Source organism: Xiphias gladius, chromosome 9, assembly GCF_016859285.1.
Source record: "Xiphias gladius isolate SHS-SW01 ecotype Sanya breed wild chromosome 9, ASM1685928v1, whole genome shotgun sequence".
NCBI lineage: Eukaryota > Metazoa > Chordata > Actinopteri > Istiophoriformes > Xiphiidae > Xiphias > Xiphias gladius.
The window spans coordinates 8,517,741-8,542,017 of NC_053408.1; the positions used below are offsets into that span (position 1 = coordinate 8,517,741).

The 24,277-nt window shown below is 40.2% G+C and overlaps 1 protein-coding gene across 1 annotated transcript in view; it reads left to right on the forward strand.

Annotated features, from left to right (window-relative positions):
* The first annotated feature begins 426 nt into the window (after positions 1-426).
* Positions 427-24,277, forward strand: part of cpxm2 (carboxypeptidase X (M14 family), member 2) — a 30,156-nt gene continuing 6,305 nt past the window's right edge. Inside the window, exons 1-9 of the mRNA XM_040136287.1 lie at positions 427-709; positions 3,695-3,793; positions 9,499-9,608; positions 12,351-12,490; positions 17,419-17,503; positions 18,677-18,827; positions 20,571-20,659; positions 23,263-23,386; positions 23,585-23,781. Coding sequence (XP_039992221.1) covers positions 427-709; positions 3,695-3,793; positions 9,499-9,608; positions 12,351-12,490; positions 17,419-17,503; positions 18,677-18,827; positions 20,571-20,659; positions 23,263-23,386; positions 23,585-23,781 — 1,278 coding nt within the window. The remainder of the gene's footprint in view (positions 710-3,694; positions 3,794-9,498; positions 9,609-12,350; positions 12,491-17,418; positions 17,504-18,676; positions 18,828-20,570; positions 20,660-23,262; positions 23,387-23,584; positions 23,782-24,277) is intronic.

Here is a 24,277-nt window from a genome sequence, read left to right on the forward strand (position 1 = left end):
GATTTTTATCCCCGTTTGATTTCTACCCACACCAATAAAGTGAATACAATGTGTCAGGAGTTTGGACTTGTTTGAATCGAAAGGAGAACAAGAAAAAAATGTTTCTTTTTGAGTCACCTGCCGTCATCGAAAGGAGAGAACTGTACTGTCCGTTTCCCTGCCTCTTCCCTCTCCTCTCCCTCATCTCCTGCTCTCTGTGTTCCTCCCTCCCTCACTGCATTTTTCCCAGGCTGAGGCGTCCATGGACCCTCTGGCTCCGCTGCTTTCGTCAGTGACTTGGAGCGCTCTGAGAACTTTGTGAACTCTTTGTGTTGGAGTGGGACGGGAGAGGAAGGGGAGCAGTTGATGGGACATAGCCCGGCAGCAGCAGCAGGCTCCTCCGGAGACGGCATCAGGACTCTCAGCTGGAGATAATCCCCCGGGGTCATGACAAGACAGTGCCTCAGCCTTCTAACCCCCCTGGCTCTGCTGGGACTCCTCGTGGGGCTTGCAGACCTCAGCCATGGCTCTCCTGGCGAAGATGAGGATTACTACATGCAGGAGCTGCTGACAAGAGAGCAGTACAACCAGGTCCAAGTGCTGGAGAAGCCTGTCGCCTCAATACCTGGCAGGAATGAGCACCCTATCCAAAACCCTGCCAAGAAAATGCCCAAGGGAAAGGCAGACAACAGCAGGAAGACGGATAAAACAACAGCTGATGCAAAATCAGGTAAAAGCATTGCCATCTCTTATCAGGAACACTTGATAAAGTGTTGCTCTTTCAACAGTTTAAGTCTCAAGCTTTCTTGTATAATCAGGTGTAAAACTTTATTCTTGCTCTAGACATCCTCTACAAAATCATCTCACCCATACCAGTGCAATCAGTGAGCAATATTGATTTTTTTTTAAAAATCAATAAAAAAAAATCAATATTGCTCATTGATTGCACAACACCTACATCGACAGTGTTCTTACGGTAGAGGTTTTTGTGGCTGCAACATTTATGCTAGAAAACTTGAGTTCTGCTGAAATTTTTAAGTAAAGTAAATTTATGAATCAGTGTTACCACTAGATGACAGTGTATGGCTAATAATTCCAGCTTTTTAAGGCATGTTTTGAGTTACGTTTTAGATAAAATAAACATGACAGTATAGCATGAAAGAATATTGCTTGGAATTAAGCAGTAAAACAACAATTTAATTAAAAAAAACACCTGGTTTTGTTTCTTTTTGCAGAAGTTGATGCTTTTCATGTGAAAAGCTGAAATGATCTTTTAAAGAAGTCGCGGCTTATTATTGCTCAGAAAGCTATTACTTTTTTCTCAGCTAATGTGCGCCAGACACAATTTGATTAATTCAAACGGACCATTTCAGGCATCAGATTGAACCTCGGTGTACTCTGAGACTTCAGACGGAGCAGCTGAATTCAATTCACATGGTGATGGATGTGCCGAGGGAAAAAAAAAAAAAAACAACAACAATGACCTCCTCAGGTAGTCCTCCTCCTCACTCCCCCGCACGCAAAGATCAGAGCCATGTTTCCGTGCGGTTTCTGCACAACAGCAGGATTAACAGCCTCACACACGGCAGAGGTCAGGACTGCATTACCTGTTGGAGCCAGAACACATGTCAAATCCACGTTTTCCCAAAAGCAGAGAGAAACAGCGGTGCTATCCTATTATAATCCGTATAGAAATGTACAGCTCAAAGCTCAAGCACATGCAGTAGCAGATTTGTAGGTATGTTTAAAATCCTGCCAGGTGATTGGAGGACAGTAACAGGCTTGAGGGGCTTCTATTGGTTGGTGGCAGATAATTTAGAGCAGCTGTGTCGACAGTGACCTCATGTTTCAGGCATCTGGCTTCACGTGTCTCAACAGGGATACCTGCTGCAGGTGGGACTAGAGGAGGAATACAATAACAATGAAACATACAGACACACCACTTCACTCACACTGCATCATATTATTAAAATTAAATTGCCGTTTTTATGCACCAATGAATACTGACTGCAAACACTTTCAATTAAAATTATTTACAGAATTTTAGTTAATAAAAAGTACAGTAATAAAAGTAGCTGCTTCAAGTAGAGTACTTGAAGCTGCATTAATCAATATTTTTTATATTAAAAATGGATCAAATGACTGGCTGTACTGTGAAATTGACTGCTTAAAGTGACAAACCCATGGAGAATTATCACCCCTCTCTGCACCTCCCCTCAGCTCTACAGAGCGTTTAAAGCGCCTTTCAGGTCACCGTTGGGGTTTTGCAGCCCATAAATTTACTGCTATGGTTCACTGTCAACAAATTAGTGTAAATGTTGCTCTGTGTCTGCTGGAATGGAAATAGGTAATTGCTTGGTGACATGTTCATCATAATAGCTTTAAAAGGTGATAATTTGTCAGGTCTATGTTTACAGATTCTTCTGCTACCCCCAAGTGGCCAAAAAACAAAACAAAACCAAAGAAAGAACATTAAAAAAAACCCGCAAAAATATGAATAAATGCAGCTCTAAGTACACTTTTCGAAGTGTTGGTTCTTTGCTTGAATGTTTCCGTTTTGGAAAGATTTTTAAGCTCGTATCATCAGGCTGCTAAAAAAAACCAAACAAACCTCATCTCAGTCTTGTTTCAGCTTTAATGATTCAATGTATTTTTTGGCATTTTCTGAAATGTTTTAAAGAGGGAAAGAGGTAAGAGAACTTTCTCAACCTGTACAGTGGCATGTAGACTTTCAACTTATCTGAAATCATGAAAATAATGGGTTCAATCCAAAACTTGGAGAAACAAGGTACAGATTAAAAAAAAGGGAAATAAAGTATATTTAAATTTGGGCATTTTTATTATTTATATTACATGTTATATTTGTATTACTTCACTCTAAAGCCCTATTTTTTCAGTTATTTTATGGTGAAGAAACGTACTTACTTTCATAACGTACTTTGGAATAGAGGGATTTTTTGCCCACATTAAACTGAAAAACCCCATATCTATGTCCTCACACATCTAGTGCGGGTTTATTGTGTCATTACTTTGACCAGCTCACTGCCATGAACATTGTACCACAACAACGTCTAAATGATCATAGGTCTGCGCTTTCTACATCCATTGCGCTGAACCACATACACAGCTCGGAGCATTGTTGAGGATTTAACCTGTCCCCAGAACGAGACAAGGATAAAGACTTTCAGATGTGAGGAGGACCGTTATCACGTGGGGGCCTATCCTGACCTGACAATCAGTCAAATAAAAAGCACACACACTTCAATTCCATCTTCAGTCCCTGGAATGTGACTCCCTGGCCCTTTCCTGCCTCTTGTACAGGGTATTTTCATGATCGATTTGAACCTCGGGGCTGTTATCTCATAAATATTATCAATGTATTCAAGATCTCAAATGAGAGCGCAAATTAAATTGCATCGTCGGCCCAGCTACTGTGAGTGGGACATACGCTGTAACTGAATGTAAGGAGCACAAGAGTTAAACGCTTTCAAATTATGTGCACAGTGACTGTCTCTTGGTTCAGTCCGCAGTCCTGAATCCATCCATATGTGTAGGACCGAATCCAGCCAAAGATTCCTTCTTTTCTGTGTCAACCCTGTTGCTTTCGCTCTCTATGCTGACGACGAATTAGCAGTTTTAAGTTGTTTTTCAACCTTTTACAGAAAAAAAAATATACATGTTTCTATTCTTGTATTGATCTAATATCCTTCCTTAGTGAAAACACCCAACAAAAAGGTGGAGAAGAACAAGAAGAGCACCCTGAAGACCTCAAACAGCATCTCAGTAGGAGGACAATACAACTCAGTAAAAGAGGGTGAGTGAAGAACCATCGACACGCTGACTTGTTATGCAAAATGATCCCATAAAAATTAATCTTCCCTCCACTTTGCGGGGATCATTTCTCCGGTTTCGCAGGAGTGGTTAGGATTTGGAAAAAAGAAACAAACTCTCTCAGAAATGACAAATATTTTGGAAAGGGGAAGAGATTTCAGAAAGCATATTTTCCCTGCGAGGGAAAGTCTGGCAATATAAGATGATGTTCTCAGGAGTGGAATTCAATCCACAGAGGCACTGGTGTCCTCTTTGCCTATAAAGAATTGTGTTTGGTTTCCAGGATCAAAGTATATTTGCTAAACTGAAGCCAAGATGCCCCAGTAGCCTTCCTGTCATGTCAGATGAGAGATTAAACTCGCTTGACTGGAAGCGTGATTTGGGGCAACGTGCGTGTACTTTGACCTCAGACTTTCCACAGCTCTGAAAATGCTAATATTTCCTGTAGTACACTTAATTGCCCAGTGTCAGGCATTTCCAGCATTACGGGAAGCTGTATTTAATAATGCTGGGAGGTTAAGATTGCGTGTGGTGGCCAACTGTGAATTTATGTGTTTATATTGAAACTATTGTAAAGAACATAACGAGACAGACACAGAGGCTGCCATCTTTAATTTGCCACTGGGGGAATGGGAGCAGAAAGTTGGATATTCTCGTGTGCAAGAAAATGGGAACTCCGTGCCAACATGTCTGGCACAAAAAAGCCCATACGGTTGAGATTTGGACAGCTCAGACTCCCAAAATCATGCTTTCATGGCTGAACCTGGGTCTCAACACCAATCCGTTTTCTGAATTTCTTTCAGCGTCTCCCGGTGGCAGCTGATTTATCAGGTGACACTTTGAGAGCCTCAACCATGTACATCACATTACATTTACTCATTGGTAGACGCTTTTATCCAAAGTGACCTACAAGTGAGGAAACTTAGGGTTCAGTGTCTTGCTCTAGGACACTTGGATACACCCTGGATTGAACCGCCAACCCTGTGATCAGTGGCCAACCTGCTCTACCACCTGAGCCACAGCTGCCTGATACAATGTACAAATTATACACCTTCTTCACATCAAAACCTCTATTGCTCAGCTTTAGAAATTGTTTAGCTTCAAAAATGTTAATTATTTGGCTATTGTTGACGGTGACGCAGAACCACAGTGCCTGCCACATCCACACATACCAAAACAATAGGGAATTCATTAAGCAGGGCTCTAAGACTAGCAGGGATTTTTAAAGTTTGATTCAGCAGATGTTTCAATAGCTCATTCATCATTCCCTTCAGACATAACAGAAATGTGTTGAAACAAGATGTTTCCGCTGTCACGTGTGCACAGTCGAGCTACAAAGGCTGGGGTTGATAAATGATATTGAGTTTTTAAAAGATTGTTCTGCTGAAAAGTAAAATTGGAATCAAGGGCTGTTGTGCAGCTCTCTGACAATTTGCAATTATGATTCAGGGTGATTTTTCTTTTAAAGCATGACTATGTAACTTTTGACAGAAGAAATAACACAACCATCTTCTTACAAATGAAAAGCTGAACCCATAATCAATAAAATGCTTTTTTAAACAAACAGGAAATTTGTTGTTACAGCCTTACTTGGTTTGGTATGACCGATAGCTTATGGTGGCTAATAGTAGCTAATGTTTTTAAGATTTAGATAGCAATCGATATGTGTAATTTACAATGCCGAGTTAGTCCACTGTTCAGCAAAAGTTACATTGTCTTGCTTTAATATTTCAGTTCTACACTTCTGTTTAGATGTCTTGCTACAGTGTTCAAAGTGATGGCTCTGAAATTCGCTGTGTATTAATTAAAAACGGATCAAAAGCCCTTTGCTGGGAAGCAGTTTAAAGAGTACAGTACATGAACATTATAATTTGATAAATTATAAACAAAAAAGTATTTCAATAATGTACCACCAGATGTGAAATAAGAACTTGTGAGTCATAGCCTGACTAAACCTTGATCCCAGAATTGGTTTTGGCCCTCAGCAGTAACACGGCAAGTGGCCTAGATAGTGACATGTGAGGCCTTTACTGTCTGTTTCGTCATTTCTGTAACACAGTATTGTTGAATCCAGATGCTGTGTTCCTGTGTGGGTCCTGTCAAAAAAAAGGATTTCATGCAGATGTTGATAATGATTTAGGACTTTGCAACATAGCAGACACTCATTCATTTTTTTTTTTTCTTTCTCTGGGCTGCTTTGAGGACTGGGTTGTCCCTAAAATGTTGTGATCATTCCATTCAGAGAGCCTGTGGACTTACAGTATGTGTCTAATTCCAAAAGGATTTTCAATATAAACATACGGGATCACAAGTGGAGCAATGTGCGTTTTATTGCTGTATAGAATTACTGTGAACACTACACTAAATGGTCCTACCAGTGGCTTTGCCTTTGGCTTCTTAATCAGCTTTTTATGCTTCAGTTTTTATAGCAGGACTCAAGCTATATTTGCTCTACGCACCAAACATAAATTGCTTCATGCAAGTGCGGATTTTGGAAGCCGATCTCTGTCTGTGGCTTCTCAAAAAATCTTGGTGCATGCAATTGACGATCTTCAGTGTCTCAGACATATCAGGCTGACGGAACAGCTATAAAATGCAAAGCCAGCTTCCTCCATGGATGAAAAATATACACTACTGCCAACTTCACATGCCTGTGTCCTGTAATGGCAAATGTCCAGATCTACAGTATTCTTAACGAAAATTCCTTTGTCTTCTTTGTTCCTCTTGTGCTTCTGAGGGTTCATTTGTCCAAGGCAGTCCTGGCTGTATGACAGCGACACGTGAGGCATATGCTGCATGTACAAACAGACGGGTGCCCAATCGGAAATTCTTGCTCTGAAATTCCATTGCTGCCGTCCAGGGAAGTCTGCAAACAGCTTGATCTGACCCAAAGAGCCTTTGGGCAGTAGGGATTTCACACGTCAACCTTGATTTGCCCATTTGGACCTCACTGGGTGATATCCATTGTAGTGTAAAAGATGAGCCAATCTCATACAAAGAGCCCTATTTAGTGAATGCCATCTCACTTACCGCAGTCATTTAAAACAGGCATTTGTTCAAATGAACTGCAAACTCCCTCCAGCAGCAAATTAAAACTTTTTTAACTGATGTGCAGCTTTCTCCTTTAAAGACTATGTTTATCCAAAAATCAAGGCAGAGTGCCGTGAATACAGCTGCATTCCTGCCGGACCACTGCTGCGGCATCAGTGGGTGTTACTGGATGACTGGCATGCTCAAGGAGTTAATGTTACTGGATAACTGGCATGCTCAAGGAGTTAATTACGAGATGATCATTCATATTGATGACTGATAATTGCCATCATCGGTACCACCAGTAAAGATATCAACCACGGGACTCATTGTATTGTAGATTTGCCATGTTCTTTTAGTTCGGGCTGAGGATACTTGGACAGCACAGTACCATCATCTGCAGCAATGAATCTGCCATTTGCAATGGAAACAAGTTGATATTGATTTTATGCAGCTGGGAAAAATCTTTCAAAAAAGACTTAATCAAAGCAAGGCTCAAGAAACTGTAATTAAATTACATATCCCATGAGTATTGTTTACATTGTAGCATTTCTGCATGACTAGGTATGGATCCATAGGACAGGCCTACAGCAAGACATCAAGGTCACACACTGCAGTCTGAATCGCAGCTCCGGGCCATCACATACAGTGACTGTCTCCTCTTTAGGTGTCTCCAGTGAGCTCCTCACTTGCAGTTTACTGGTCACGTAGAGCACTACTCAGCCTCTAGAAACAAATCTGAGCTGTAAATTCATCCACTCTATAGTGCCCTCAAAAGCTGTCCATGTCCACAGCATGTGCACTACTTTCCGATAACAATCCCACAATGCAGTGCTCTGCATTTTATATTTGCGAATTACCGCTTTGCAACTCAACAGCTGACAACGACGGTGCACAACGGTGATGATTAGTAAGAACTCTCAATTTACTGCTCACTGTTGAGTGTCTGTCACAGAGGGAGTAGTGAATGAGTGAACGAGGGAGCGATTTTGGTCATAGCATGCGAGTCAAGTCTGAGAAAAAATAACCCAGTAACCCTGATCAGATCATTGTGATGTCGTCAGGGTTATTTCAGCTTGGGCTTGAAGACTATAAAACAGAAAAAAGCCTGGTTATAGCGGGAGCCACGGAGTTAGGAAGACACTGGCGTTTATGGCGGGGAGAGTCAAACAAAAAGGCATCATTAGGTTGCATTATGGGAACTATCGAATCCAGCTCCTTTTGGAGTTTGACCCTTACCGGAAACTAAAAAGTCAGGATATTGCTGCCTCTGCTGCTTTGATTTCTTTTTTTAATAAGTCTGTCCTCCAACTATATGAGAGTCTTGTTCAATATTGCTGTGAGTGCTCTAAAGGAACTATAGATTGTTTGTTGTAGATATCTCACAGGAATTTGTGCAAAAACTCTTAAAGGATGAAACAACTTTTGTTGTGATTTTGACCTGTTTGTCACCTTATCCGATATCCGCTGCACCAAAACTCTCTTGAGTCTACCGTGCACACCAGTGTTTAAGTATACAGTGAGGTGTATTAAGTAAATGTATGGTGATCAGCATAACGAGAATGAACCTTCTCGTAATCCAAGCTTGGTGTTTGTTAACTCTACAACCCGTGGAATGTCTATAAACGATATATAAATCTTCATTGTCTGTGAAGTCCATTATCCAGCGACAGTAAAAAATTATGACAATACCTTTCTGACATTGAAAGATTTTCCGTTAATGTCATTTTATGTTTTATCAAAACCTCTCAACATACTTGACAGGTGTGTGGCCGCAAGCTGCTGCAATTTCCCATATTCTCTCTTTCGGGACTATGATATTGCTATTGTCATTTCAACAAGTTAATCACGCATTCAAGGTGCAGTCAGATGGCTGTGATAGGTGTGCGTTGCAAAATTACAAAAAGGAAGCGTTCATAGTGTACAGTCATTAATCACCCATGAGGCTTGACACATGCTGAGATTCGTAACGGTTTTAGACGTCGGAGTCTCTGTTACACTGTTAAACTCCATTCCATTCACACAGGTTTTCCTTTTGTAGTTTGATTTTCCTGGTTTTGAGAAAATGAGTTGTTCACACACAGAAGTGTGCAATGCTGGATGCACATGAACTGGTCTTTGTTTTTCTTTCTAGCTCAAAATTTGATGTGGGTAGCGCAGCAGGTGATAAATTTAGCTGCCAAGGAAGCTTGTTTGATGAAAGGTTTCCATCTTGAGTTTTGTTGTGTGTGTGTGTGCGCACGCGTGCATGCATATGTGTGCTATGCGTGTGTTTGTGCTGTCGAGCGGCAGGACGAAGAAATATCAACACTGATAATGGCCGCTATCATAACAATCAGATTCTGCTTTAATTTGGTCATTTCACATTATTTGAATGAACCTGTTTACGGCTCACTATGTGTTGACTACATTAGGTTTTCTGAGTAGAGCACATGTAGCACAAACAGAGAGTGCAGCTGCTGTCTTGTTTTTGCTTCACACATTTGATCTCAGTGTGCAAAGTCTAAATTGCTCATTACTGTTGAGTCATTTTGTCAAGCTATTAACAAATGCATGGGCCCTGACTCAGGAGCTATTCTGTGCAGAAAGCACTGCTCGAAGCACATGATAACACATAACGTGAACATCACATGCCATTTCGTCATTCTCATTACCTAGAATGCCCTCCTATGGGACTGGAGACGTTGAAGATTGATGATTTCCAGCTTCATGCTTCAACTACGAAACGCTACGGCCTGGGTGCACACAGAGGTCGTCTTAACATTCAGGTAAGATGGTGAGACGGAGATGCAAAGTGTTGGCATAGCTTGGGCGGGCTTACCACCAATGGCTGGGGCTCACTTTATGTCCCTGGGCAATTTCACCTTTCCCTGGAAGCTTTCATGTTGGGTGGAATCATTTTCCAGAAAGCAGCAATTCAAAATAAATATGACTGAGAGAGAGTATCTTTTAATTTTAAGAACTGTTTAAGTTCATATTTATGCCCCTTGGAAAGATGTCGGCCGTGATAACTGGTTTTTCCTCAGTTAAATGTGGATGACATTATCACTCTGTTTCAGCTCACATTTTATTTTAATACTCCAAAGCTAACTCGGCAGAGAAAGTAATAGTGTTGCCATCAAACCAGGGGCACATGCCCAAACCTAATAAAAAGGACTGGCATCTGGGAGAAGAGGTATTTCCTGTTAGTGCAAGCTGTGCTTTGAGGGTATTAGTCTGTGTACCGTCTGCAGCGAGTCTCATCTTCTGCAGGCTGCACTGCTCTGAATCCAGCTGCACAATTAATGAAACATACACACACATGCTCTTAATTCACTCAAGACAGCAAGGCATTATGTTTCAGGAAAGCAAAAAAACAAAGGATTTATTGTTTGGTGCATGCGCGCCCCCCGTGCACGTGAGAGCAAGTCAGGAATCGTGGAGGGACAGAGATAGTGTCCATTCTAGGGCAGAATTATCGGTAAATCAGGAGAAACACATCAAAAGCAGATGTTCCCTGTTGAATCAGGCCTGTGGCCAGTGAACTTGTTTTATTTCCACTTTTGTAGCTGCTACAGTTTGTTTGGATTCCAGACACCAACAGTACTGGGATGAATTTAACTTTTCACAATAGGAGATGCATAGTGACAGGAAAACTGAAATATTAGAAAGCACTGTGACTGTACATACCCTGTAAAATTGTAATAATCAGAATGGAAACGTTTTGAAATGTAATGAAAGAAGGAAAGCTACCCTGCAGCAAAATACTTATAGTAATAGACAGTTATGGAATACATGTGCCAGATTTTTTCTCATTCTAGTAAGTAGCTAGTGAAAGGTCCTGGATCTGCACCTGGATCTGGATTGGCATCAAAATGTAATCACTTGTTCCATGGCCAAACCTTCTTCCATGTTTAATTGAAATCTGTTTTTCAACACATGTTTGAGATGTCCTGCTCTTGTAACTGACACACAAAAAGAACATAAAACAGACCCTCTTATTTGCAAATTTCCTCCATCATTCAACAATAAACCTAGACATGCATATTTGCTTTAGGAATCTGGTTCAAGGCAGTTGAGCACTTTTGTCTTGCAACTGGAACATGCTTCTCCTAGCTGCAGTTTAATGAAAGTACAGGATCGTTTAGAGACAATCACGTGGCTGCTTTCTTTAAAATGCACATTAACATATTTTTTTCTTTTCCATTTCAAAACCTGGATTGAAGTTGGATCAGCCGATCAGCTTCTTTGAGACACAGAACCACAAAACATGTTAAGATTTGGCAGATGTGTGTGTCAGCTCCTCCACAGGCCTTTTCGACCTACAAGAAGTTTATGTTTAAGTTTTGCGAAGCAAATCCCACCCTTAGTTTCATTTGGCCAAAACTCCACCAAATTCCAAAAGTTTCCAGAATTTGCCTTTGTGGACTCTTAATATATATACGGGACCAAAGCCCCAACACCAACACCACATACACACACCACAATGATGTTGAATATTAACCTAATATAGTTCACAAAACCTAAAATGTGAACATCATATACACATATATATACATACAGTATTATATACAGTAATTGTATAATGATTTAACCCCTATTCCAATCTTTAACTCACCTTTAACTCGTCTTTGAGGTGAGAATGTGTAAGTGTAGATGTGATTTGGACATGATTCTGTGTTAAAGTACAACAACAGAGGTGTACTTGAAAGATATACAATATATAATATAATAATATTATATAATAATATATATATATATAAATTAATCTTTATCATAACTGTCAAGTGTAAGTTATGATAAAGATGAATCTATATTATGCACTCAGCATGTACAGAACAGTATGTCATTGCATCGCTTAAGTCCGGACCAAGAAGATGAAGAATGGAGCCTGTGTGCATTCAGCATGTGTGTGACTGCGCACACATTTCGCCCTTAGCCAACAATGTCAACTGGTGCAGCACAGGCTTTATGGATGGAGTAGCATTTAATGCATTACAATTAGTTTAACATTTTCAGCTGCTGAACCAAGCAAGCGTCAAGAAAATGTGTCCTCGTGTTACATCAGTAGAATGTGGACTAAAACTGATGCAGAAAATTCAGGAATGCTGGGATTTGGAGAGAGGCTCAGACAGTGTTTTCAACACTCAGCCCTGTCTCACAGATGTGTCCTGTGTTCACGTCTGTAATTCAGCTTCGCTGGCTTTGTTTTGCTCTTGTTAACTCTCTTTAGTCTAGTTTGAGTAATGTAGCCTGCATCTAATTTATAATCCATATATCTTCATCACCGTAGAAGACATTTTCCTAGCATAGCTGATTCTTATCTAGACAGCATATTTTAGATTGTCAGAGGATCAAATCTAAACACCTCAGCCTTGTTGACCTTTGCAACACTAACAAAACCAAGCTAAGTAGAGGCTGTCAGCATTACCAGTCATTGCGTCGTACCATGCATAGACTGTGCGTATATGTGAGTCAACATGTACATCTGGAATAAAAGTGTGCTCCACGCGGCTGTGTCTGGCCCGCAGGCAGGCCTTTATGAAGATGACCTCCATGACGGGGCCTGGTGCGCGGGCAGAGATGACCCTCTGCAGTGGTTCGAGGTGGATGCCAGGAGGCTGACAAAGTTCACAGGGGTCATCACACAGGGCAGGAGCTCCTTCTGGTCGTGAGTAGGAACCCTGCAGACATGCACAGAGAATTTCCAGATGGTCGCACAGTGAGGATGGGGATTTTCTTGTCAAAGCTAGGTTGAAAGGATAATTAAGGGGGATGGGTTTTGTGCCAGTTTTCCTAAATTGCCTTAAATCCTGGAGATATCTGTCTTGACGTTGTTATAAATCATTTGTTGACATTCATTTTTGTAGAATATGAAAAGCAACTTTCACAGAGCTAGATAACCCATCATTTTTAATATGAATCTCCCGTTAAGCCTTGTATCTTTTTTGTTTATTCTCCCGCAGTTGAGCAGCGCAGGCATTATGGTCCACATTATTCACTCCACGCACACTATAGTCCATATAAGAGGAGAGTATACAAAATAGATTATTATTATTATTTAGATTATTATGTAATGCTTTCTATCTGACCAATGTCCTGGTCTGACCAATTTGCAAGGAAGAATTGAAGTCTCCATGTGGGAATAGATAGATTTTTTTTGTATGATCAGCAGTTAATCGAGTCTAGTTTGTAAGATTCATTCTCTGGCGGCCATGACTGTCTGTACAAAGTTTCACTCAAGACAAAAGTCGTGAACCGGCTGACAGACCAAGATTGCCATCCATAGCGACATGCCACTAGCATGGCTAATCTAAACCTAAAACGTGTAAATGACCTAATTATATATGGCATGAGTTTCAAAATGACTAGGGGAAATGAAAACTGGAAGTAGACAGACATCAATAATTGTTCCAAGACTCCAAATGACTGTTGAATTTTTTCTTTAAACCCAACTGGAAAATCTGACTTAACAAATATAAACAAAACAAGGTTTTCAATCTCGTCCACATGGCGCTGAACCTTCACTGGTGTTTGCCCTTTTCACAAGTCTTTTCTGATCCCCTCACTGTGGGATTAAGGTTTTATTGATTGAAGTGCAGCCTCATTCTTTCATCTCTCTTAAAAGGTCCCTACAATATAAAAATAACACCGCAAAAAATAGATTTTAAACTTGTTCATCACACTCAGATGAAGGGTAAAAAAGGAGGATATAACAAGTGGGGATTATTTTTTAAACTGCACATATTTTAAGACTTTAGTTATATTTACAGTAAGTGTTTACTGACTACAGTACCGAATGAGTCATCCAGCTCGGTGTCGCTAACAGTTTCTGTAATGCCTGTTAAAGATAGTCTAAATTTGGAAATTACCTACATATCCCCATCGCTGTGCCAGAGTGTAAATTATTTTGCACTGTTGTTAAGTTAAAGTTCAAATATGTACAATCATGTATAACTGTAGAGTAGCACCCTTTCTGACATGGTGTAATGTCAGCTGGGTCAACTGGGTCAATTTTTACCGAATGGGTCAATAAAGCTCAGATGCTGGGTTAATTTATCCCTGTATTAATGAGTAGGAAAGTTTTTACCCACTGTTAGAGTAATTTTTTTTATATTACTCAAACTAAAATATGGTTAATTTGAACCAGTGTTAGGCTCGAGTGCATTCTCGAGTCTGACCTTAAAGCTGTCACAAAATTATTTCTGCTCCAGACATCCAAACCTGCAAAAGACACGCATATTATTAACAATCAGTACCAAAGATATCATTGCAACTATATCGTATTTTAGTTTGGTTAAATAACCCAACAGTAAGATAAGAAAACATAAGAGACTGCCCTTCAATAAAAAAAAAAAACGGGCCCATAGGTCGTCTGTTATAGAGCCACAGAGTCTGCATAGAGAGGAAGAGGGATGGTTTGGATGGATGAGTCCACAGAAATTAAGCCTTTGATACGGGAGACCGCTTTTTGTCTCCCATTTTAAATCAATAGTCAGTGTTTTCCTTTTAACCATGACGGTTCCATAACCTTAACCGCGTTTTTATTATTGTAACCATAACGACAAAGGTCCTCTAAACCAAACCGTCACCTGTTTGCCAAGCTGCCAGTACGCTCCTATAGGTCGTATCAGGGGGAAGCGGTAAACGACCTGCAAGATCATTGAGGTTGGAGGACTTGTTGAAAAATAAAGCTAACACTGGGTCGAAACATCCATTCTCTTGGGTTTGGTTGGTGACACGTGTCGACGCTACATTGAATTTGTGTCAGTTTTGACCCAGTGATTTTATGTGTGTGAGACACTTATGCTCACATGCGCACAGAAAAATACTGCACAGCGCATATTCGGTCCCATTAGCTCCCGAGAAATCCACTCGGAGCTCACAAAGAACTAGGTGTGCGTGTTGTGTTATGGAGGAAGGTACCTGTTGTCATAGTACTTCACCTTGAATTATTCAGCCCAAACTTTTTAACAAGACTGGATTGTCTATTATACTACTGTTGACCTGGCTGCAAGCTCCTATTTACCTTTGCTTTAGAAATAAGTGTAAATCCATTAATAAGAACAACTTAAGGGTTGCCAGGTTGTAGCAAATCCACCTGGGTGGAGACTTGATGGCCTCTAAAGACCAAAAAAAGTCATTGAATTAGTTCACATGTCTGCAAATTTATATGTTGGTAAGTAATAATAAAGGGTTCTTCCACTAGAATAATAGATTTTGATACTACGCAGCCAAAAGGTGACAAACTATTCATTGGAGGGGTTAAAACGGATAATAAATTATTCTATTTGAATATCACCTTTCATACAGATCAGTTCACTTCATGACTAGCAAACTTATAATACTAATAAAACAGTACAAAGATAAAGAGTTAAATGGCAGACCAATGTACACCAAAAATAAAAATATATAGCTTCAACATAAAATGTAAATAAAAATGATAATTGTGACATTGAATATATTAATCGATTTTTCACAACTTGGCAACCCAAATGTTTTTCTTCCAAATGTCTTATTTTTGATCTGTATTGCGTAACGAAATCTTTTATTAACCAGAAATGAAGCCATCAGTTACAGGCTTGGGTAATAACAAATAGAACCCTTTCCCTATTGTTTCATGTTCACATTTTCACCCGCCATCTATCTACACTGACTTTGCTCTGCAATAATATTTGACAAGTTTTGGCCTTTGTGATTCTTAATTGGGAAGGGTGGCTCAGACTTCTGGAAACTGCTGCGTAGTTAGAGATCATTGGGGGGGGGGGGGGCTACCTTATCAGGCTGTGTTTGTAATTTTCCTTCAAGGCCAGCACGATCTAAGGGCACACAAGACACTGATTCCTGAGACAGAATTTCTCCACAATTAGCTCTGTAGGGCATGTAGCTGTCTGTGGTGTCAGCTCAGGGGCTTCTGTCTGTAACAGCGCTTTAATTAGCAGAACTGGGAATTCTTACCAGGCTGCACCAGCTCAGCACTGATGTCTTTATCCAGAAGCACAGGAGTCACTGCCAGCCTACATACTGCAAACTATGGGCAGAGCTCTGTCTGCCAGATTGGGACGTTAAGTCATTGGTGAACTCCTTTTGTAAACAAACATTTTAAAAAATGCACAATTTGGATGTTTCACCTCTCTGTGCTCTACATATGCTACTTCTAATGGACCGTACCATTGGGTTTATAAGTTGTCGCTCCTTAACAACAGCTCCTGTATACTTTACTTTGGTGTTGACCATTTTCAGAAGCACGCTGTGCTTTCTTACAGTTGTTTTTCCGTTCCAGCCACTTGTTTCCATTTATCTCCAAATCATTATGAAATCAGACTTGTCAGACTTGCTTGATTTTTGTAATCCGTCACAGTTGAACATCAACTCTAATTTAATGAGTCCAAGCCAAAGTCTAACTATGTGGATTTTAAAATTTGGTTTATTCAGAGACTATTAAATATATTTTCTGTAAATTACTGGAATCAGCCTCTAAAACACGCAAGTAGGTTCTAACTGTGTGAATAAATTAATTAATTGTATGACTAGTGGGATGTAACTCCCCCCTGGTTAATTAAAACCCCCAAATTTCTAGAAAAAATACCTAACTGTCCTCAGTGATAGCTATGCGCAGTAATGCAGTTTAAGAGTGGTTTTAAAAGTCCACTAATGTTACTTTGACAACAGTTAACGCAGATTTTATGTTCAATGTGATGGATTAGACGACTCAAGAAAGTTTCAATGGTGTGCTAACAGATTTTCATACTCTACAGAGATCAGTGGAAACCAATGGGCACTTGGAAAGGTAGGCCGAATAGATTAAAATTACTAAAACACACCAACATGGTTTGCAAAATGTCTAACTGGGATGTAAAGCATAAATTATCTGTTGTAAATGGACTCAAACATGCATAACCATTAACTTTAATGTATTAACTTAACCTGGTTAGTTCTGTATGAAATCTACCTGAATTTTTGTAATGCACCTCAAGCCCATCATCCTTATCGAACTTAAAGTGAGTAAGATGTCAATGTTTCAGATTTGAATACTGACCAAGAGACAAGAGATTGAGTGTACTTCCCTGAATGTCAAACTCTTCTTTCAAGTTTTACTTTCATTCTTAAATGTGGGCATAGATTAATGATAGTTTGAATCCACAATAGCATTACTCATATAAATGAAATAGCACGCTCCATTAGTCTGGTTCTAGACTTATGAAACACGGCCCATATTTCTGATTTGTTCAGCGATTCAAATGAATGAATGAAGTGACACAAAATAGCAGTTCAATCTGATTACCAGGCTAAAGTTTCCTGAATTTCAGAATCAAAACTTGACCGAGTTAAAACAAAAATCACCTGCATGAAAAACTTCACTTTTGCTCAGATTCCAAAACTTTAGGTTATAAAAATTTAAGTAAAAATTCTTCGACCTCCTCTCCAATATTCCTCCTTTTAAATGGGCTTTCACCCTGTGAGATTTAAGTGTTTCTGGATGTGTACCGAGCGATTTCCTCACAGTCAACTCAATGCTCCATTTGCACTACATTCAGCCTGAAAGGATATTTCTTTTTTTCTTCCTCTCATCCCGCGATTTTCTTCTAATGTTAACAGAAGTGACTGGGTGACCTCGTACAAGGTCATGGTGAGCAACGACAGTCACACCTGGGTAACACTGAAGAACGGCTCAGTAGACTTGGTGAGTAACAGTCACGACATTTTAAAACTAGCATCCCCTGACATACAACACAGAACTGGAGATTCCAATCAGAATGTAAGGCTTTTAAGCTTGAGCCTTATTTTTCTTTCTCTCTGTAAACTAGCTTTATAAGGAATCTTGTTTTTTGTGTCCCTGACTGACGGGGAGCAGATAGAAAAATGAATTCTTGCTTGAGAGCAATTACAGAGGAAGCTTTGGATCCCTGCTTATTTCCAAGCTTAATGAGCTGAGGGGGAATAGTAAATACTGATGATCCTCAAGCAGATGGGAACCTCATCATGGCTCACTGTCAGACTTGGATCTCTTTTCTACTTGGGCACTTGAAGTAAATGAATGGACAGAAACCACAGACAACAATACTTTGACAGCAAACCCACAAACTACAGCAACTGATCCCTTTGGATGTAAAATTACAGCAATATTAATAATCCTATTATCAATGAACATGCAGATCTGATTAAGTTGATATCTTTGAGGAAAATCATATCGTCGTTGCTCCCCGCTGCGGTTCACGTCCCCACAAATGAAATTTTCGTGTAACTGTACACTCCCTCGGCTGGTGATGTCATCGATGTGGGAGATAATGCCCCTGCAGTAATTTAGCCCCAGATACGAGCTTCCCACTCACCCACTCGCCCATCTTTTGTGCCAAATGCCAAACTGCGCTGTTTGTCTTTCAAAATGCCAAAAGGTGCAGGGAAGAACTCCAACCGTGGGTGTTAAAATTTACAATAAACTCCCTGTGGTACCAAAGTTTAATAACTTTCGACAGGTGCATGGATGTGTATTCGTTTAAGGGTTATGTGGACCAAACCGTGGAAACAAAATGTTTTAATCTCTCTTCATCGTCCTGTGCATGCGAGCAAAGCTTCTTTAACGTCTACTGTATGTTCTATTGTTTATACATGACTTTGTCATTTAATTAGATTTTTATTGTGCCTTTTAACATCCAGGACAATGGATGACAATTAGTACTCTGGGCTACATTTGGCTCATTTCAGCTTTTGACCAAAGCCATCCCCCCTCTGAGAAAGAAACTAATAAATGAAATGAAATAGCTAAAAACAAGTGAGGTTCACTTTATTAAGAAAAAAAAAATCATGTTTTTCAGAGTTTTTTTAACCACTTGGCTGACTGTGTTTGCCTCAGTAGATCTTCAGTGCCAACAGGGAAAAGGAGATCCCAGTCCGGAACATCTTCCCGGCGCCAGTGGTCGCCCGATACATCCGAGTCAACCCTCGGTCCTGGTTTAACAGCGGCAGCATCTGTATGAGAGTGGAGATCCTTGGCTGTCCCATGCCAGGTGACGGGTTTGTATGGACAAAGCAGACACATGAATAATTCCTGCCACTGGAGGGTAAAAATATCGGAATCATACAGGATTTGGGCCTTGTTCAGACAGACATTAGCCCTGCGTGAAAAAAAGGAAGCCTGTTTGTTTGAATGGCGCCACTATGTTGACAGAGTGGGGTTGCCGGTGGGGAGGGCTCTGAAAAGAATCGGGTTGTGGAAGCAGTGGAAGGTCCTTTGGCAAGGGGCTGTGTTGGCCAATGAAATACGCTAAGGAGCACATTACAGGTAGATTACTTTGTAATGTGAAAAGCGGATTTCTGAAGTTTACCTTGTGATCGATGCGACCGAATGTAAAGTGATCATCCAACAAGTCCTTCAAATTAAACGAAAAAATAGGTCGTTGGTCTATGCTCTTCAGAACGACACATACAACCGTTTTCTGCTCTAATGCCACAATCGATGGGACGACATTGCCGTTTCAAAAATTCTCCCATTTTCTGATCCTATACTGCTGTGTTTAAGGTTTGCTTAGGTTTAGGCACAAAAACAACTTGGGTAGGGTTAACTACTGGGTTAAGGTTAATTGACCTTTGTCGTCTTGGTAACAATAATAAACAGTTACAGTTAGAGAAAGACTCCAGTCATGGTTAAAAAAAACACAGCGTTGTCTGCTGAAGAAACTGTAAATGAACAGCCGTTTCCCTTGTTGAAGTCAGACGTTTTTTTGTTTGACCCTCCATTCACCATGACCTCTCTCCTACGTGGACCTTGTAGCTCTATAACAACATCCAATTATTTTCTCTCCTTTGCTCCGGAGGGACAAGAGTCACAATTACCACTGCCACTAGAGGGCTTTGTTTGCTTGAACGTAAACATATCCTTTTGGGGCACTTACTGAAACGACTCGTTATTCAAGGACAGTCTCTGATTATCACTGTCATAACTTTACCAAGTTGTGCGCCCTTTTCATAGCATTATAAATTGCTCTGCCGTGTTTCAGCACTGGACGTCTTGGATTTCGGTGACTCACCAGTGCCTGAAGCCACATGCCCCCCCGCCAATGAAGCCATTTGCATTTTTTTTAAATTCAGGGGTTTTTTTTCGGTCTGAAAGCCACTTGGCGATGTGACGCATTTAAAAAGTATACCCTTTTAATTGACTTGAATGTTTGCACTCAGCATTAGTTGAAGGGACAGTTCACCCTAAACACAAACCTGCCGCTCAGGTTTTCCTCCTTACCTCTACTGGTATCTAGCCGTGCAGTTTTGATTTTATGTGCTGAGGTTTGGAGACAGTTTTCACTGAAACATTTTCTTCTAAAAAAAAAAAGAAAGCTTGGCATGGAAAGGTCTGCAGAGATTAACCACAGTAACTGTGACATTGTTTCTATAAAGACAGGTTGCTCTTGAGTTATTAAAGTGTAACTGTTGAGTGCTGGGAGCGCAGCACATTAAATTAAATTTCACTTCCTTTTTGTTGTGTTGTGTAGAAACCTCAAAGGCAGATATCTCAAAACCAGGGCACAAAATACCAAAAATGTTCTGCATGGCTAGATACCACTAAGAGAGCAATTATGTTTCTTAGTAATATGGCTGAGCCTGAGGAAAGAGACCAGGTGTTCAGTATTTATAGTCTTTACACATCTCGTGTGACTGATCATTCATTTCTTCAGGTATCATTACAAATAAAGTAACTAATCCGCCTTCTTTTGTTTCTGAATATCAATAACTGTATGTTTTCTGATTCCCTGCAGATCCAAATAATTATTACCACAGACGCAATGAAGTCATAACAACAGACGACTTGGACTTCAGACACCACAGCTACAAAGAGATGAGACAGGTGAGTCGCAGTGAACAGGAAAGAACAGATATCAGACTTCAGGATGAATGCCCAGCTCATATTTCCTTATTCGACAAAGGGACCAGAGCATGGAGCAATAAAACATCTTGTCTAACTGTGAGCCAACACCTGACAAGCTGCGTCTTTTCCAAGAAGGAAAGTGTGCAACGGAAACAAATGAAGCAAGCTCTGCCAGCCACATGAAAATGCATACAGCATCTCCTGGGTTGTGTCATTACTTATTCATATAGTTGTCATGAACAGTAGCCTGTTCGTACCGACAAGGAGGACAGCTGTATTTGTCACTGCGTGCGCTGTGCCTGAGTGATTGTGAAGGTACAAGTGCTGTGAATCGTAATCTTCTGTAATATAGTGGCTCGCCTGTGCCAGACAGTCGACTACTGGTGTCCTAACCTGCTGTTATGACCCACAATGAGACTTACTCCAATTAATACTTGCTCTGTATAGCTCATTGTAAAACAGCAGCCTTTTTATTTTTTTCTGGTGTGACAGCCTGAAACGCTACCCCAGCAATACCAAAGTGAATTACACAGACTGTCTTTGCTTTCTTTTTTTTTTTCGGTTACGTTTCGGGCGAATGTGTCAAACATGGTGTCCATCCTCAATAGGCCTGCACAAAGAAAGGACGGACTATTTTTAAAACTCGGCTTCTAAAGCCTTTTCACCCTTGACATTTCTTTTCTCCGTGCAGGTACCTGGTACCATATCTCCCTCTCCTCCGCGGCAGTTTAAATAGTACTGTGCCAGGACCTCAAAGTGGAAATAGCTCATTGTGGCTTATCAAATAAAGTACATGCCCCATGAGAGGAGTGGGAGAGATATTTCTTATAATGCTTAAAGGACTGTCCTTTTGTTAGATTACAACTGATTGCTATGTAGTAGCCCTGGGAATACTAATACTGCCAGAGCGTGGACAGCTGAAAAGCATTAAAAAGTATTTGGAAAGAAAGAACAATTTCCACAGTCATCAAAGAGGAAGATGGCATATGACTTTGCCATCATCCTGGAACACCCCAGCCAAGAAGCTTCTCTTTAATGATAGCATTAGCCTACGTGTACTGTGTATATAGTTACTATAAGCTGATTAAAACACACTCAGCACCGTCAGTTGTATTATAAAAAAAAAAAAAAGGGTTCTACATTGATTCTGCTAAATATGATACAGGTATATTTATCAAGGGAATGTCGTGTCTTAATAAACTGGGAGCAATTTTTTGTTTAATGAACAGAACCAGATGTCTGTCTACTTAGTTAGAATAGTCAAGATCCAACCCAGGCTTAATTAAAACCCCATCACTCCTGACTGGTTAATGTCTTCCGCAGCAGCTGGAAGAGTGTGTAAACACAGATTTATGACATTAATGCAGTTGCTCTACTTGCTTGCAGCTTGTTAGTCTTTTTTCGTGCTGCACTTCTCTTTGTGTCTCCACTTATGCCCATATGGGTAAATGATAGTAATTTCTATTTTATCAGCTCCTCTACAAGCCTGTCTTTATGATTACCTTGTCTGCTTCTCACAAAGCCCACCTCACTTGCTAGAGTGATATAAAATAAGGTTTTGTGTCACAGCACTGGCGATATATATATTTTTTAAATTTCCAATAACATCTGGATTATTTTGTACTATTTTGAGGTTTCAAAAAGCCAGCATTCAAAGTGGCAATACCCCAATGTAAAATATAGCCTCCTGAAAACTTGGCATCACATTTTAAGTATTTCTGTATAAAATCTAATATTCATGACTAAACAAGCAACAATCAAAGTTAAACAATATATTGAGGTATTATTTAGTCAAAGTTTAACACTCAAAAACTAAGTTTAACAGCTTCATTAGGATCGTGATTGGTGTTTTCATGAAGAATAGACCTTTCATGATTAAATTATTTATTGATTAACTGGTAAAATGAATTAAATAATGAATCAATTCATTGTGACTAATCAGCTACTTTTAGCTCATCCAGGGGAACCTAATTTGAACAGATTAACTGTATATAATTTGAATTTGACGGTTTACCTTGAAAGCACAAGCTGACTAAACAATCTCAACTCCAGGTCCACTTACTCGCATGTTCCGGAGCTTTCAGCAGATGGAGTGTGCTCACTTGTCACTGAACGGTAGATACTCAGTATATCTTTCCATTATCAGTACTTTAATGACTTCTCGTCTCGGCAACTTTGGAGACTCCATCTGCTGATGAAGGCCTTGAAATACGGTAGAAATTTTGGGAAGGAGTGAGTGAGTATACAATTTATATACAATTTATTATTATATTCATTGAGCTCATAACTTTTGTGTGTAAAACCACTGTTTGTGAAGTAACTAGTAAACAGAGCGGCAAAAAATTTAGTTACACACAATATTTTCATTTTAAAGGTTGTGGAGTAGAAGTTGCAAAAAATGAAAATATATCTCAAAATTGTACTTCTCAATGTTGGAGTATATGTACTTTGTTATCTTCTACCTCTGGACGTGGAACCCCAAGGGTGATGTGAATGCTGCAATTGACTAAATTCAGGTATTTGGGGTAAGATTTAATGTATTTATAGATTTAATATGATGCTTCGTTATTTACTTTCCACAGCTTATGAAGGTGGTAAATGAGATGTGCCCCAACATCACCCGGATTTATAACATAGGAAAGAGCCAGAGCGGCCTCAAGCTGTATGCGATAGAGATTTCTGACAACCCTGGAGAGCATGAAGTTGGTGAGTGTGTTAGAGGAAACATTGAGTTTTAACGCATTAGGACGTGATTGCTCAATTTAACGTACAATGATAACAACATCAGAGACATCACACTGTCTTCCTCACAGTGTCTTTCTCTGTGTGTCTGTACATGTAGTCACAGTGATTGCATATTTAATCTTTCCCCCATCTCTGTTTTTGTATGAACCTGTTGACCAGGTGAACCAGAGTTTCGTTACACAGCAGGCTCCCATGGTAACGAGGTGCTGGGACGAGAGCTGCTCCTCCTGCTGATGCAGTTCATGTGCCTGGAGTATCTGTCCGGCAACCAGCGGATACGTCACCTGGTGGAAGAGACCAGAATCCATCTCTTGCCATCTGTCAACCCCGATGGGTATGAGAAAGCCTTTGAAGCGGTAGGTCTGCAAAACAGCCATTAGTGACCTCATGTCATGTGCTGGCCCCCGGTGAAAATGGCACCGTATCTTCTTGGCAGGCTGTATCCCGATAAGAGCGCATGTGATGCAGGTGCATGCTCGAAAATTGGTTTGAATGATCCGGTGGAATATATAAAAAATGAACAGTGGCCCGAAGAACCATATATGTGTTATATAAGTGAACATAAGTGGACGTGGGCTTCCTGTTCTGCTGTAAAATACCACTGAAACACATGTTGCTGGGTATGGTTTTTAAATCAGCTGCAGGCCTGTGAGATTAAAGGCCCAGTATTAATGAAACACAAATAGATAAAGACAAGCAAGGGCGGACAAAAGTAAATCTGACAGTGCTTGGCCTCTGCACAGTCAGTGACATCATGTCATTTGGGGACCTGATGTGTAAGTGCACTGCAGTGTAACACTCAAAAGCTAATGGTGCGCCAAACAACTAATTTCCATGCGTGTGCACAGTTAA